The 17,585-nt window shown below is 40.8% G+C and overlaps 1 protein-coding gene across 1 annotated transcript in view; it reads left to right on the forward strand.

The window, feature by feature from the left end:
- The window catches only part of RAB6B (RAB6B, member RAS oncogene family), a 174,418-nt gene extending 158,218 nt beyond the window's left edge, over nt 1–16,200 (forward strand). Inside the window, exon 8 of the mRNA XM_069108717.1 lies at nt 10,695–16,200. Within this exon, the coding sequence (XP_068964818.1) occupies nt 10,695–10,759 (65 nt within the window). The 3' untranslated portion in view covers nt 10,760–16,200. The remainder of the gene's footprint in view (nt 1–10,694) is intronic.
- The last annotated feature ends 1,385 nt before the right edge of the window (nt 16,201–17,585 follow it).

Here is a 17,585-nt window from a genome sequence, read left to right on the forward strand (position 1 = left end):
GTCCAGGGTCACACAGCTAGTAAAAGTCTGAAGTATGATTTGAACTCAGTCTTCCTGACTCCAAATCTAGTGCCCTATTCACTCTACCCACTAACTGGCTTTAATTGGCATCTGAGCCCTACCTTAATGGCCTAGTCAACCTAGGGAAGGGAGACAGAAGTTTTCCTCTTCTCTGACTCCTTCCCTAAGCTGTGAACTCTTTAAGGGATGTCTGTCAATGACAGGTATATCATGGTTGAACTGGCATAAAGGAATCATTCCAAATTGAGGAATAAAGCAAAATAGATCCTTATTTTTGCTTGTAGGTTGCTTTTGTTTTTTCAGGTGATGGGTACATTTGAAGGGCTCTCTAGCATTCTTAAGCAACCTCTGAGGGCTTGATATAGTGTGGGTTTAAATGAAACTGTTTGCTTTCAAGCATTTAGTGCAAAATGGGAGTTTCCTTTTCCATTGTTACCAAGGAGTCCGATCTAGGATGGAAGAAAATTTAAGATTCTCTTTGCTTATGCCCTTCAAGGGTGCTGAACATTTACTTCATTGCAGTATGGACCATAGAATCATAGAGTTAGCACCAGAAGGGCTTTTAGAGGCTACTGAGTCCAGCTCCCTCATATTTATAGATGTAGAAATTGAGGTCCAATGAGGTTTACTTGCTCAGGGTCATATAAATGGGTAAGTAAATGGGTGAGGTAGGATTTTAACCTAGGTCTTGAGGTCTCTTGGGGTCTTGAAGACTATGCCAGTGGACATGTAGAAGTTATTTCCAAGCTGGAAAGACTTTAAGTTTGAGTTCATCAGTGGACTGTGTGTCTGCCATATTAGGACCAACCTAGTTACATTTGGTGAGACCAGAATATCGGCCATGAGGTAATGTAGCTCATAAAACTACAAGGCATGGAGACATAGTGATTTACCTCTGTGGAGGAAGCTGTCACACAAAGTATCATAAGATTTAGTGCTGGAAGAGACCTCAGTGGCCGCCTTATCCAACCTCCTCACCTTGACATGTGAGAAACATAAGGCTGGAAGAATTCAGTAATCATAGCTGACACGAAAAGCCCTTCAAGGTTGGTCTTATGTGCATTATATCACTGGAATTTCCCAACTACCCAATGAGATATGTGCCACTATTAACCTTATTCACAGATGAGGAAACTGAGGTCCAGAGAAGTTTTGTTATTTACTTGCATAAGGTCACACAGCCAGTGAATAGACAAGGGAGGATTCAAGCCCAGGTCATTCCATCTCCACGTCCAGTGCTCAGTCCACCAACCTGGCTGCCTGTAAATTGCCCAAAGACACATAGGTGGTAACTAGCTGGGCTAGAAATAGACCTTAGGTTGGAAATCCTAATATGTGCCATTGAAAAAGACAAAAAAATTGTCCCCAATATGTTTTTTTAAGGGCAGAATTCTTTAGAAAGGCTTAAGTGCAATCTTGCCAGAGAACAGAACAAAATAATCTTTGGATTGGTCCAGTTAGGCAACTAAGTCCCTTTTCTGTTGCCTTAGAATCACAAAGTCCAGAAAGTCGTTCCTGAGTCTCTAATGTAACAGCTCCAGTGCCCCTTCTTTGGACTGCAATCTCTTAAGAGCCCCAGGGCATTGAATCATTTCAAATTGTGGGCCTTGCCAACCGTTAAGGAATAGAGGGAAAAAATGAAAATGCTGATGTGGCATTCTCCCCCAAAGCCAGCTAATGGTTCCCTTCTAATTAAAATAGATTTCTTGAAAAGGAGCCACTGTCTTTGTAATTGAACCTAACCATCATGGCTCTCATTGGACCTGATGCCAAGCACTTCCAGCAATTCCTTAAGCGAGCTGAAAACAATAGTATTCTTCATACAGGTAGAAGGGGATTGGGGCAAGGAGGGGGGGAATGCCAGAAAAGGGAGAGACAGCACTTTTTCAAATGCCTGCTCTCAATGTTTGAAGACCTATTCTTTCTAGACAGAAGAATTCCATAGACCTAGAGTCATAGATGAGACTACATTTATAAATAATGATACCCACAGTATCATACTCCTAGAGCCAGAATTAGGGATGGGCAAGAAAGGCCCCTGTGCAGCAGTTCTGTCAAACAGGAGGTGTCGTGTGGAAGGCAGCTTTTTCATATGACTTGCAGTTATATTCAGCTAATATTCATTAATGACCTACTGTATCCAGAATAATCTGCCAGATGCTGGAGGAGATAGAAAGCTTAGGTAGCATCACAGGAAAATGGATAGAGTACCAGACTCAGAGCAGCAAGATCTGGGTTCAAATCCTGATTCAGTCATTTACTAGCAGTCACTTAACCCCTTTAACTCTTTGTTCCTTGTCAGTAAAATGAGAGATTGGAATAAGATGAAGGACTCATCCAGTCTACATCTATAATCCTTCTGGGGATCGTGACACAGATATATAATCCCACCTACTGGGAAGTCTGAAGCTGGTAGTTTTCTTGAGCTCAGGAGTTCTGCACTAGGGTTAGCTGTGTAGACCTGATATCCACACTGTTTGGCATTAACATGGCAAACCCTACAGAGTAGCGAGACCACCAGACTGCCTAAGTAAGGACAAATTTACCTAGATGAGAAATGGAATAGGTCAAAGCTTCCCATACTATTCAATGGGACTGAACCTGTGAATAGTCCCCTTGCACTTTCAACCTGGGTGAGATAGAGATAGGTCTTCAAAAAATAAATGCAAAATAAATCTGCGATCCTATAAGGCATAATCCTTATTTTTTGCTGGGTCTATAGTCTGTTATGATAAATAATTACATGCAGTTTTAATGCCAAAAAATCCTCCTTTCCATGGTACACAGGGGCAAGTCACATTAACTGCAGAATTTCAATTTTTATATCTATAAAATAGAGAGATTAGAAGAGATAATATTCAAGGTTCCCTCCAGTTTTAAGTTTTTTATTCTACTTTACATATGTTACAATGAAGGATAAAGGCCCCTTTGGGTCAGTGTCCTATAGAGGATATATTTTTAAAACACAGGGTAGGGAAGATATAATCTTCAGAACACATGCCGCTTTCATTTTCCTAAGTAGTTTAAAGATATGGCCAGCCTACTGTAGGGAAGGGGAACAAGCAAAGTGTATTGCAAATATTATTTCACAACACAACAACCCTGGGGGCTAGTGCTATTATTATCTCACCATTTTATGGTTGAGTAAACTAAGGTTAGATGAATTGCCAGGGGTCCCACAGCTAGTAGGTAGCACAGGCAGGATTTGAATTCAGGTCCATATTGCTCCCCTATTCTCTCCCTCAGAGGCATCACATGTAATCAAATGGATGAAATCCTTTTCTCTTCATCTGTTATCCATCCCCATCAATTATGAGCAATATATTTTCAAAGCTACTAGCATATGAAGATTTTACGCTCATAGTATTTCACACATCCATAGCATGTAATAGTTCGAAAATTGCCCATTAAAGGGAATCTTCCCATTATTCTTGGCACTGGTGAGTCCTTAATCTGTGGCTCCAGGGTCATAGAAAACTAGGGGAAAACTCAGGAAAAAAGCAACAAGATGAAAGTCATAGAAAATAAGTTGATTTTTAAAAATTTTAAAGGAAAGAAGTTCTTTAAAGTAATTGATGTTTAGACTGGAAAGGGGCTTTAGAGATCATATAAGCCCCTCCCTTCATTTTATAGGTGAGGAAACTGAGACGCAGAGGGAGGGAAAGTGATCTGGCCCACATCATACAGCAGATTAGTAAGAGAACTGGGATTAGAACGCAGGCCTCCTGGCTGATAGTTCAGTAGTCTTTTCACTACACCATACTCATAAATATGGGCAGCTAGGTGATGTCCTGGATAGAGTGCCAGGCCTGGAGTCAGGAAGACCTGAGTTCAAATCCAGCCTCAGACACTTACTAGCTGTATGATCCTGAACAAGTCACTTAACCCTGTTTGCCCTGGTTTCCTCATCTGTAAAATGAGCTGGAGAAAGAAATGGCAAACCCCTACAGTATCTTTGCCAAGAAAACTCCACAAGGGGTCACAAAGAATAGGATGCTATTTGACAATAGCAACACTTAGAAATATAATGGGGGGCTGGTCAATGAAAAGTCAGTCCTGGGAGTATTCACAATTGGTAAGCCAGCTTCTGGAAATACATGAAGACCCAGAATGGAAGGGCCAGGTTCTCACTTAAGAGATTTCTCTTAAGAGAGAAGAGATTCTCACTTAAGAAATCTCAGGATTTCTGTTACTTTTTCTTATTCCCTTATGCTTAGGTGAAGACTAGGTCCTTTGGTTGACTGCAGAGTGAGAACTAAGAGGACACACAGAAAGTCCAAGTGGAGGAGAAACTTCCTTTTTCCTTCCTGCTGCCCAGGACCTCTGAAAACCACTCTATGAGCTCTGGAGGGGGTCGCGGTGGTCCCCATCTCACCCCCCACCAAGCTTCTCTGTTCCATGTCATCACACATTTCCAGAAGCAGGACCACCCATCCCAACTGCTCCCAGAAAACAGCCCTCATTGGTCAGTCTGACATTACATAAGAAATACAAGAACTGAGATTCACTAATTTAGAGGGAAAAGGATAAGGGGAGACCCCTTGTAACTATTCTGAGGCAGAATGTTGCCTGGAAAGGTGGACTGAACATTCATTCAATCTTTGGGGGAAAAACATGGAGAAATGAGATTCGATTAAAGAATATTTGCCAAGTAGCTAATATAAGCAAATTACTATATTAGGTACTAGGGATATAAAAATGAAACAAGACAATTTCATAGGCCTCAAAAGTTTTATAATCTATAAATGAGTCATAGATAGACAGATAGATATACATTTATAGATATAGTTATAAAACATATAAATATAATACAAGAAAATGATTGAACAGATTGGAGGGAGTAACATAGAGGATGGAGGGATCCAAAGAAAGGAGGAATTACCCCAATGTTCTTTTCACAGTACCCTAAACCAAAGAGGGCAGGGCAGCTGGAGGTGCATCGGATAGAGTGTGGGGCCTGGAGTCAGGAAAATTCATCCTCTCGAGTTCAAATGTAACCTCAAACACTTAGTAGCTTCATGACAGTGGGCAAGTCACTTAAACCCTGTTTGCCTCAGTTTCCTCATCTGTAAAATGAACTGGAAAAGGAAATGGCAAACCACTCTGGTATCTCTGCCAAGAAAACCTCAAATAGGCTTGTGAAGAGTTGGACACAATTAACAAAAAAAACCACAGAGGGCTGGGAAAGTACAGAAACACCCCTATTAGTTAAAAGCATTATCATTTAGTGTAGTTATTTGCACATATTTCCCATGACCAACATCCGACTTCTCTGTGTGTCAGACATATCATTCAACTCAAGCCCTGAGACATTAAAAAAAAAATCCCTGAATTATTCATTCCATTGTATCGAGTGCTTAGGCAGCTGGCTAGTTACTCTCCTGCTCCTATTAAAGGAGATGTAATGGGTAGATGGGTGCAGTGGAGGGTTGGGGGGAAGTTTTCCTGAATTCCTGCTCCCATCAGAAGCCCCCTTCATTATCCAGTAGGAAACGGGGTTGGAAGAAAGAGGGAAGTAAAGAGGGCAAGACATTCTGCCACCTAAGTACCATAACAGCTTCCAGACGAATTAATAGCAGAGACTCAAGTCAAATCAATATCAGTTCATTTAGTGTTCAATTTGCAGAATATTTGTTCCAATATTGTAATGATTTAATACAGAAGTCTCAAAAAATATATTAGCCAAGTTCAAATTCAAATGATTCCAACCAGTGATTTTTTAAGCCTTTGATTATGCTCATAACAAAGTAAAAAAAAAAATGTTCAGAGTTCAGCAAATTATTCAGTTCATGATTCAATTTCTGGTTAATAGAAAAAGCACTTGCCAGTCTCCACTCCCACCAAGAAAGGAAATCAAGTCTCTTTCCCAGATCAACCTGGGATTCAGATTCACCCTAACAACCCCTCTCCTTCCTACCCCTACTGATCTCCAAGTTGTGCTAGAATAAAAATAAAGAAGCTTGGGAGGTGCCAAAGGTACACTGGACCTTGGGCTAACTCTGAATGCCCACCATAGAATCTGGCAAACTACCTCTGCCACTCCTCTGATCACCCACTGCTCCCTACAAAATGAACTTTCTCCTTCTGGCTGTGAGATATTTTCAGAAACCAGGCAAGGTTGTCAGGACTGAACTTTTTTCACAGAATACAGTTACAGAAGGTGTTCTGGGGAGTTTTGCAAACCTTAAAGCACTCTAGAAATGCTATCATCATCATTATTATCACACATGGAAAAGCCTTGAGCTGTGGTGGACTATTTGGAGAAGTGCTGTATTCGAGGCATTGAATTGGGAGAGGATGTTTCAGTCTTGTGTTCATCCTTCATTCCTCTGCCCAACAAAATAAACATGTGTTGTGGTCACAGGGCTGGGCATGATGTTTAATTCAATTCAACAATTATTCATTGAGTCTATAGTATGCGAAGGATATGAAGACTAAAAAGGACAAACCAGTTCCTGCCCTTGAAGAGCTTACATTCTGCTGGAGGGATAAAATGTTGAGACAGACAGAGAGAGCCAAAGAGAAAGAACGGCGAGATAGAGAGACAGATGTGATGATAAACGGAGATGATAGAGATCATGATGGTAGACATAGATAGGGTAATGAAGAAGATAGAGATTGTGGCATAGATGAATGGATGGATAGATGATTGATAGATAGATTTTGACAGATACAGATGAATGGATAGATAGAGGAATAAAGGAACAAACAAAAACGAGATAATATGAACAGAGGGAGCACTTAACAACTGAGGGAAGGGAGGGATGAGAGAAGATTTCACAGAGGAGGGAAGCCTTGAAGGGAAGATAAGAATCATGAGAGGTAGAGATGAAGAGAAAGTGTGTGCCACGTGAGGTGGTTTGATGCAAATGCCTCTCAGCTTGCAGGGGCCGAGTTCAGGGTATGGTCAGTACTGGTCAGTTTGGCTGACATGTTGAATCAGATTGTAAAAGGAAGGACAGGCTAAGGAATTTAGGGTGTTCTACCCCTCTAAGGCAATAGAAGGGTAGAACTGGAGTCTTTTAAACAAGAATAATAGCAGATGTAGAATCATAGATTTAGAGCTAGAAGAGATGTCAGGGAGCCATTGAGTCCAGTCCCCCTCCCCTGACAGATGGAGAGCTGAAATGTTGTCCAATATCATGCAAGGAGTAAATAGCAGAGAAGCTGCAGACTCAGAGTTCTTTCTACTGGATTGCACTTGTGCTTTGGAATAACTATTTGGGCATCCATGGGAAGGAAGAATTGGAGAAGGGAGAAGCTAGAGGCAAAAAAAGGGGAGAATACAAGACTATATTACAGTGGCTCTGGTAATAGGCAGTTAGGTGGCATCATAGTCTAGAGACTGAACTGGAGTCAGGAAGATCAGAGTTCAAAACTGGTCCTGGATACTTGCTGGCTGTGTGACCCTGGGCAAGTTACTTAACTGCTGTCTGCCTCAGTTTCCTCACCTGTAAAATGGGAGTAATAATAGCACCTACCTTCTAGGGTTTTTGTGAAAATCAAATAAGATATTATTTGCAAAATACTTTCTGACCTTAAAGCACTACATGATTGCTAGCTAATATGACTAGGGCTTGAATTAGAATGGTGTGAGATACCAAGTTCAGAGCATGACTAGTGCTGGTCAGTTTGGCCTGTTACTAGAGAGAAGGAAGATCTGTTGTGGATGTAAAAATCAACAAAGTTGGCAAGGTGATTAAATATTGAAGGATGAGGAATAAGAGTCAAGGACGAGTAATGAAATGACCTTGGGAGACTAGGAGGGTGGCAGTGCCTTTGGCAGAAATAGGAGGAGGGGAGGATATAGGGGAAAAGACAATGAGGTTCATTTTAGATATGTTGAGTTTTTGAGCTGCAGATGGAGATGTCCAGTAGGAAGCTGGTGATAGAAGACTTCAGTTATGAAAGAGGTTATTGGCCAGACATACATATTTGAAAGTCGTCTGAACAGAGATGACCTTTGAGCCCATGGGAACTAATGAGATCACCAAGGGAGAGAATATAGAGTGAGAAATTAAAAGAGCTAAGAACAGAACCTTGAAGGATGTCCAGGCTTAGTGAGGGGGAGAAGAGGAGATAGATGATGATCTCGGATACTGAAAATAACAGAAGGAGAAAGAAAAGAGAGAGTAGAGCCTCATAAGTCAAGGAAAGTGGAAATATGAGGGGGAAAGGGATAGTAAACATTGTTAAAAGCTAAAGAGGGGCAGCTAGGTGAATAGCCCAGTGAATAGAGCAGCAGGGCTGCAGTCAGGAGAACCTGTGTTCAAATTCCTTGAGTATAAAATAAAATTTTAAAAAATATTGACAGTTAAATTGTATTACTTTTATTGATAATTATCTTTATACATCTGTGTATCTCATATCTATCCAAATACTTTTAAAGTTATTTGATATTAGGGACCATGTTTAAACTTTTGCAAAAAAAAATTAAAAAGCAGAAGAGATGTCAAGGAGGTTTGAGGTCTTAGGAAAGACCAATGGATTTAGCATTTAACATTGGTGATCTTGGACAAATCAGTTTCAGTCAAGACATGAGGTCAGAAGCATGTTTATAAATAGTTGAGAATTCATGGGTGGTTGGAAGTGGAAGCAGCAAGGACAGACATGTCTTTCTGTGAGTTTGACAATAATATGGAAAAAAAGAGAACACTGATTAGAGGGAATGATAGGGTCAAGTAAAGATTTTTAAGGATGGGGCAATAAGAGCTTGTTATACACAACGAATGGGAAAGGAGAAATTGAAAAGGAAGGGACAGTCATTTGGGCAGACTCTTAGAGAATATGGGAGAGGATTGGGATCAAGGACAGATGTAGAAAGGTTAGAGAAAGGGAAAAAAGGCAGGGAAAAGAGCCCATCTCTTCCTCAGAGACTGGAAAAAAGGAGTTAAAGATAGCTGAAGATATATAGGGGATTTTGAGGTGTGGAGTATTTGAAATGAGGGAACTCAAGATAAATGACCTCAATTTTTTCAGTAAAGTGGAAAGTAAGGCCATCTGTTAAGGCAGAGGGAGATGAGGAAGACATAGGAGGCATGAGGAGAGAGAACGTTTGAAACAGCCATTTTGGGGAGTGTGATAGAAATATAAAATCGGAGCAGAGTAAGAAGATTGTTCTGTGGCAGTAAGGGTCCATTGAGTTGAGAATAAAATGAATTTGTAACAGATCCTCTTGGCCCAGTTTACAGACTTCCTCTAGTGTTGTATAGTAATATGGGAGTAGGAGCAGAGAAAGCAGAGAGTAGCAATGAACCAGGGTTGAAGATTGGTCTTAGCCAGCATAGACTAGGTCTTTCAAGTCAGTTATTAAATTTTAGTATGAGCATTCATACCTCAGAAATTGTTGAATGCTACAAGTCAGGGCTTAATTTATTGTTTTGTGGATTGTCTGAATTTAAAATGATAAAGAAAATGTTAATAATACAGATAAAATTTAAAAGTATGTTTGAGCACATTTTTCTTTTTTGTTAAACATCATTATTAAACATCTACCAGGATACTCCTGATTGGCCTAGAAGGTAAAATATCAGTAGTAGTAGAAATAGAAGGAGAAGGGATTCAAGTATAGAGTTGAACTGATAGTGGATTGTAGGAAAGCAAAGTTGGAACGTGTGTGATGGATGGGGAGAATAGAAAAGGATGGAGGAAGCAGAAGCAAAGGATGAGTTGAGGAGGTGTGGAAGCTGAGGGAGAAAAGAAAAGATAGGAAATTATGATCACAAAGAGGAATTTCAGAATTCAAGATGTTGGAGGTAGCACAATTAATGAATGTCAGAGATATCAAAGTATGGCCATCCCTGTGTGTGGCTAAGGTTAAGGTCTTAGGAGGTCTTAGGTCTTAGGAGCTGAGAAGGTTGTTTAAATAATAGACCAGAGTGCTTAAGGGGTCAAGTGGTTCAGTATTTACATTGAAGTCCTCAAGTCTGAAGTACAGCCTGAAGTCAGTCTTATAATTTAAGGCACTCCAGTCCCAATTTAGAGCTCTCCAGAGAGCAGAAAGAACAGTTCTTTTTGGATGTGTTGAGTTTGAGATGCCAAAAGTCATCCTAAGATAGGATTACTGAAACTCATCACCACCTCCAAAAAAAAAAAATCAGATTAGATCACCAAAGGAGAGAATGTGTAGTGAGAAGCATCCAGGCCCAGGGCAGAAATCTCACTTTTAGGGGTGAGAAATGGATAATGATCCAGACAGAGAAAAGCAGTCAGAAAAGTCTGAGATCATGGATAAAAACTGTCAGAGGAAAGGGTGAATAAAACTTTGAGTATGCTCAGTACATGACCTCTATACACGCTTGTATTTACCTATTTGTTTCAATGTAGTTGGTTTTCCTTAGAAAAAAGCCTTGTCTGTTGATTGTGTTATAGTGAGGATTCCTTTCTTGTACAGGTTGGGTTAGGTGAGTGCTGAGGTGCCTTCCACCCCATAAATTCTGTGCTTGTGTGATATGATCCTTCTTACATGTATAAATTAGAATTTAACTGTCTACTAGCTTATTAGCAAAGAAGGTAAGTGTGTTTCCAAAGAAAAATATTTGCAAAGCAATAAATGATTAGAAATGGCCCCTGGGGATAGATGGGAATGGACCATTATTCTCAAAATGCCCATTGAATTAATTTGGTTTCTTTTTGGTGAGACACTTTCTTCCTTAGCATGGAATCACCCACAGTGATTGACATCAAGTTGGACAAACCACAAGAACCCCCAGCTAGTGAAGGCGGATGCTCCTGCTAATACAGAGCCCTGGATTGGTCAGCTTCATTTGACACTACCCGCTTGTTGTGTTGCTTCCTATTGGTTAGCTTCCTAAAAGAAAAAAGAAAGTTTATCAAGATGGGAGGATTTTTTTTTTCTCTCTGTCTCTCGTGGGTGGGATGGGATGGGTGAGGGAGGGTGGGTGTTGGGGCTCATGTCACTCTTAACAGCTGTTACTTAAACAACTATTTTTTGGTTTGGTTGTAATATATTGTACTTTATTAAGATTGCCAAAAACTGTTAAAATTAAAAAAATTTAAATCATGTGTATACAACTTTTTGCCAGATGAAAATGTAGTCATTTTTATTTGAAAGAGGTTGGGCCTTTTGTTTTTGTATATTTGTAAACTTATAGAGAAGATTTTCCCCCCTTCTACATTCTGTCCTTCCTACATCACTTGACCTTCCTCTCCCTGCCCCCAAATGCCTCCTTCTTCCCATACTCCTTGACTTCTCACTCACCCCACCCCATCCTGTCCATTATAAATAAACAAAACCAGGCAACTCGATTAAACTCTGACCCCGGGCAATCTGACCCAGAATATGTCCCCCTACTACAGACTCCAAGTGGTTAAAACCAAACACTGACTCTAAAAAAGCATGCTGCCAAGTACAGCTGTAATTATGTCTTTATTCCTCTTCTGTGGCCATATATATTTATATACATGTATATCAGCTCTTGAAATGGGCCTGGGCTTTAAGCCCTGAGCCTCAAAGGAAAGCTGCTTTGATGGTCCATGGGAAATCTGGCAGCAAGCCTAAAGGAATCGAAATCAACTTTCTATTGCTTCTCCATTCCATCCCCCTGAAAACCTGCGGGGGGAGTCTGGAGTATATTTTGCTAAATGGGACATGGTTAGATTTGAAGAGTAAGTGGACAGTAGGAGGAAGCAGTTATCTTGGCAAATGTGGGTGGGACCAATGTAAATTTTACAGGCTGATGAAAATATCCATGGGCCTGAACATTTTCCTGACCTAGCTGCCAAACTGATATACATGTATATTTGGATCCATTATAAGGGATGTGCAGAAAGAAAAGCAAATGTTTGATGATGAGCAGTGTGCAACACTTGCTTTCTCCATGAGTTCTGGATGATTGGTGAACTCAAGATCAGTGGGATGAAGTGTGTCCCAAGCTCACTATTGTGTATCATACAGTATTATTCCATACATGATTTTGGGGTGGGGGTGGGGAGGGCATGGTATCTGCAGAACTACTATAGGAATAAATGTTTTTAGACCTTTAGTTGCTAATATTGTTGGGTACAGTTCTACAAAAAACATTATTTCTTGATGTTTTTTCATTCCACTTGTGTAGTATAAACATGAGCTATACGCACACACTGTCATGAATATCAAGGTTACACTGTTGTCACTTTATGGTATGGTTGAGCTGCAGGGACCTCTGATGGCCTGCGTAGGGGAGTGGTGTTGGTGACATCCACACCTTTCAAGGAGAACTGTGTTTGCCATTTTTGATTCACTCCTGAGAAAGGCTCAGTCCCCAAGACCATTTTAACACCTTTGGAAATGTCTTTTATAAGCTAAGTAACATTTCCCCATGGGCCAGCTATGCTAATGAATATGGATGCGCCCATGAAGCCAAGGCCAAGGAGAAATGAAAACTCAGCCTTACAGAAATCTGGCTGTATACAAAACTAGAAACTGTAACCCCACCCCACCCCACCCCCAATGTGGTCCTGACTTAGAATACCTTCAGGCTACTGATGCATTTTCACTGGGAGATGGGATAATGAGAAAAAAAATCATGGCAATCTTTTAGATAGGCTAATTGGATTTCTTTTAGAATCCCTCCACAAGAGGGATGAAACACACATCTGGAATGAACTTCTCAGAAACCAATCCAAAATGGCACCCAACAGTTATCAAGTAGAGGAGAACTCTGTAGTACCCTCTAACATTTGTCCTGAGAGGACTGCCCCCATCATTTCAGCATTAGGTACTGGTGCATAGGGGCTGATCTTTGAAGTGAAATTTATCTTTAGGTGAGGATGAGGGGAAACCGAATTCCCAAATGAGTTCCTCTCCCCAAAGGACAAAGATCAATGTGCTCACCAAAATCAGATGTGTCATGTGCTTAATTTTTATATATGTGTGTACATAAGTATATATACATAGTTAGATTGTGTATATGCCACACACACGTACATGCACGTGTGCATGCGTGCACACACAATGTATATTTTTGTTTCTCCTACTGTTATCAAGTTGGAATTTGCTTTGTGATGACAGTCTTGGAAAATGAAAAGTGCTGCAACTGTCAAAATAAGAGGTAATTAATATTTGTCAGATAACTTGTGAATTGTCTTGCCATCAATAAGCTAATGCATCGATGTGTTCAACTAGAGGAAAAACATAGCACATGAGAATATCTCCACATTATATATACATATATATATATAATATGTACATATGTCTGTGTGGATGCATGTGTATGCATGGGGCTCCATGCATACGCATGCCGCACACTTTACAGTGGTGCTTGGTGGAAGATCGCTTAGTTACCTCACGATACCTTAAAGGCGTTCATGTCCCTGGGTTACAATGTATGGTCTTTTATTTGCAGTGAAGTACTTGTGACCTCTGTCCTGGACAGATTTGCAGTGATCTCCACTGTGTGTTCAATGAATGAATGTATGGATTCTTTTTGCATCATAGAGTAGCATTTTTTCTCTTGTGACATTCCTGTAAAACAAGCCGAGAAAGACTTCCCTTCACATGTGCACAAAATCAGGGGAACAGTAACCTGTTTCCATCAGTAGCCATAGAGGAACTATGCTTGGTGCACAGTGGAAGATATAGTTTGTCTTAGTGTTGCCTGCAGCCAGCCATGGTTTTCCAGGTGTGTACACAGCAATTCCCTTTCTCTTTCCTGTGCCCTTCCCTACTCTCCCCTCTCCTCTCCTTCCCTCCCAAACTCCTAACTCAAGCCTTCCCTTCCCATTTGAATGCTCCTTTAAAGGTTAGGGCCTTTATTTCTTCCTGTCTTACTGATTTCCATTCCATGACTTCTTCCTTTCTCTACACTCCCCTTCTTCCATAATTCCTTTCTCATGGACTGTTGTTCCAGCAATCAAACCTCCTTCACAAAAGTGCATTTCTCCTTTTTCTCCCATCCTAACCAGGTAGCATCACCATGCTCTTGCTTGGAGAACCAGAGTGGAACCTTGATTGAGAACACCCTGGGGTTTAATTCTACCTCAGTGATCTCTTGACTTTATCTCGGGATCTGGACCGTACTTGGTCCAAGAAGAAAGTGGATCTGTTCCCTAGAAGAAAGCCTCAGGAGAAACCCCCTCAATATCCCGAGAAAGAATGGTTTACAAATGCTAAATCCAAATAGGATAGAGAAGGGCAAAGTTGATACCTTTTTAGAGATGACCTCAATCTAGTTAGTGATTTCCCCTCATAAGGACTGAGAAGAGAGGTTCCAATTTGGACAGGGTCTTCAGCTGGCCCTCAGTATTTGGGTTCCAGGATGGCTAAGGTGGAATCAGGATTACAATAGTTCCAGGACTGCAACATTTAAAGAAGTGTTTGGGGGGACTGAACCACAACAAAAATGGTCAAATGGAACATACAAGAGAGCATAGTTGGGGGAGCCTGTCAAGGGTAGTATCAGAAAGTGAGTCAGTAATCCAAATGTCAGAACTATAGTCATGTTCTCCAACTTGGGGGCACCTGACCACCTTGGGTATCCAGTAAGCTTATAACCTTTTCTTTGAATGGCTTCACCACCATCATTTTCACCCCTAAGCCAGCCACTCTGTTCCCTCCATCATGTCACAAGATTCTTTAATGAACATTAAGCAGTTCTTGTCATGGCCCCACCCCAGGGCATAGGGCGAGATCTATGCTTAGGCTGACATATCTCTCCTCACTCTGATGTATTCATTATGAATCAGACAACAAAAGAGTGGACTCAAGATTCAGGTAGGATGTGCAGTGGTCTCTAAGGTCCCTTCCTACTCTGAGATTCCATTGTTCTAGGATATATATGGGAACTAGAAAAAGAAATCAGACCCCAAGAAGAAAAGGACTCAGAACGCTGAAGTCTTTAAATGATGTTCTCCTTGTAGTTCATCTACACTGGCCTGGGATTAAAGATGGCTGGCTTCTAAATACTCAAAGGCATGCCATAAAGTAATGGAAATTCATCCACTGGAAGGCTGTATTACATCAGTCAGACCTTTTTATGTCTTATCCTATGAGATGAGAAGCAAACAAGAAGGAGGAGGTTATCACCTTAAAGGAATGACTGAAACATTGAAAAGTAGACTAGGAAAATAGGGGAAGGATATGATCAGAAGAATTACTCATTGGTAGCCACAAGGTGTTGGATTTCTAGGCTATCTTTCCCCCAAAGAATGAAAACATTTTCCTGTCTCATATTTTAATAATTCTTGATACATTCCTATAAGATAAGAGGAGATGGGAATTGTAATTCTCCCTATTTCACAGATAGGAAAACTGACAGAAGAGTAAAGTGACCTGCCCAAAGTTATATAAATCAGAAGTCATTCTGATCTCAGAAGTTAGGACTCTTCATTCTTCATCCAGTGCCCATTTATATGTGTAGAACTGGGGCTCTAGATTTATAAACAGATGATGTGTCTATATGTGTATAATATACAGAATACATATTTTAGAGCCTTTAGTCTTGGGGTAATAGGTGGAAATAAAATCTTATAGTCATTTCTTCATCCAACTTGATAAGTAGGAATCAGATTCTACCTAGCAAATCTGCATAAGTAGGGAGATAATACAAGAGAGATTTGGACTCCACTGCAAAGGAAGGGGGCTTTCCATGACCATTCTGATATCCCTGAAGGTGGATAAACAGATTAGAGGACCTTCAGCATTGGCCAATGACCTAAATATCTTAATGGTGTCAAAATGAAAAGCAGCCTGAAGCTTGTGGATGTTTAAGATTTGGATAAATTTGTTTTATAGTAAGGTACTTCTAGATTCCAGCCATCTTGGGTCTTATTGTGCAAATTCACCTGACTCTGAACCCACTTGAAGCAAATTAACGCAATTGAGCATAACTCAATAAGTCAGCCTCAGGAGAGGGAGCCAGGGAGCCATCTTGGTAGGGCTACACCAGTATCAAGTCATTGTTTCCATAAGCATGGACATTAGTCTACATCTTGATGTGTGAACTGAGGAGCTTTGAGTCATCTTTTTCCTTCACTATCCTCTTGCCCTCTTCCCTCATTTCCTTCCTCTCAATCCTTCCCTGTAACTTGGCTGGCCGTTGGAAGCTCTGATGGTGGCATGTCCGTCTCTTACTGGCTCAGGAGGTACAAGTGGCCATATTGACTTTCCATAAAACTGTGTAAAAAAATTGAAGACTTAGCATGTTGGTCAATCAAACAATAAACTGTCTTAATTCTCAATACAGTGTCTCTTGTCTAATATTCCTAAAAAACCTAGATGCAAAAGAATGGTTGAATTTTTAACTGTACAGAAGCTGACATCCCTTTCTCCTCACTGGGGAGGAGAAATGACCACCTTTTGACCATTGTCTTCATCAGCACCAAACTATAGAGGTAGGCAGGGGTAGCCTAAAGGGAATATATTCAAATTATTCTTTGTGATAGTAACTCTAGTTGGTGGAGGGAGAAGGGTTTGGTAAGAGAGGAAGGTGAAACCTTTGGCTAATAAGAAGCCAAAAGATTAACTGTGGGTTTAAAGTATTCCTGCTTTCCCAATCAGGCAACAGTGAAGGGATTCAAGCTTCATGTTTGGGGGTTGAGCTAGATTTCCTCTGAGGGATCTTCCAGCTTTAGGATTCTGTTATCTCCCATAACCATGGATATGCCAGAGTTAGCTTCACCTCCCTTCCTCTTTCTTGTCTACAGAAAGTCCATCAGAGGTAAAAACAGAAGATGATAAGAACTGGAAGATTATATGAGAAGTAACATAATAGTAGCTAGTATATATATAGTGGTTTAAGATTTTCAAAGTGATACATATACTACATACATACATACATACATACATACATACATACATACATATATACATAAGAATAATCTCATTTGACCTTCACAGCAACCCTGTAAGGTAGGGGCTATTATTATGCCCATTTTACAGATAATTGATAGAGGTTAAGTGACTTAAGAAGTTAAGTTAAAGTACCTGAGGCAGGATTCAGACTCAGATCTGGATCCAAATCTGGAACCATTCCTCCATGAATATTTTAAGCAAAGTCACCCTACTCCCTCAGCCCACAGGCTCAGAAATTGGTCTGACATTGGCCCAGAATCAGAAGGTGGGGTACATGATAAGGTTCTTCCTAGAGGGGTTGGGGAGAGAAGAGTACCACTAATCTCTAGCACCCCTGAGAGGTTCAGCCTAGCCCTGGGCCACCCTTTTTCTAGGATACCTACCTAGAGGTCAGGATTCTTCTGAGACTATTTCTGTCTCACAAGAGATCACAAAGGGTCACCCTAGGGAGCCAGTTGGCCACACAAGAGGTCTTAAAGCCTGGAAGAGACCCAGGCTGCCCTACTGTTCTGATAGCCCTTTTTTAGACTGAATCTTCCTGAGACCCTTGCGATTCAGGATATGGCAAGGGGTAATCTTAAGGCACTCTCCAGGTTTGCATTTTTCTATTGGTCAGAATCTCCTGGCTCTCTCTCCTTCCCTCCCTTCATTCTGAGAGATCTTCTCTAACCCACCACCTCCAGGAAACCTTTCCTGAACAAATGGAGGCAGGGTGTGGTTACCTGGTCACCTGAAACCTCACCTGCCATTCTAGGGAAGCAGTTGGCCAGAC

Source organism: Petaurus breviceps, unplaced genomic scaffold, assembly GCF_028583685.1.
Source record: "Petaurus breviceps papuanus isolate PSGF00001 unplaced genomic scaffold, PetGlider_PUasm1.0 90424, whole genome shotgun sequence".
In the NCBI taxonomy this organism is placed as follows: Eukaryota; Metazoa; Chordata; class Mammalia; order Diprotodontia; family Petauridae; genus Petaurus; species Petaurus breviceps.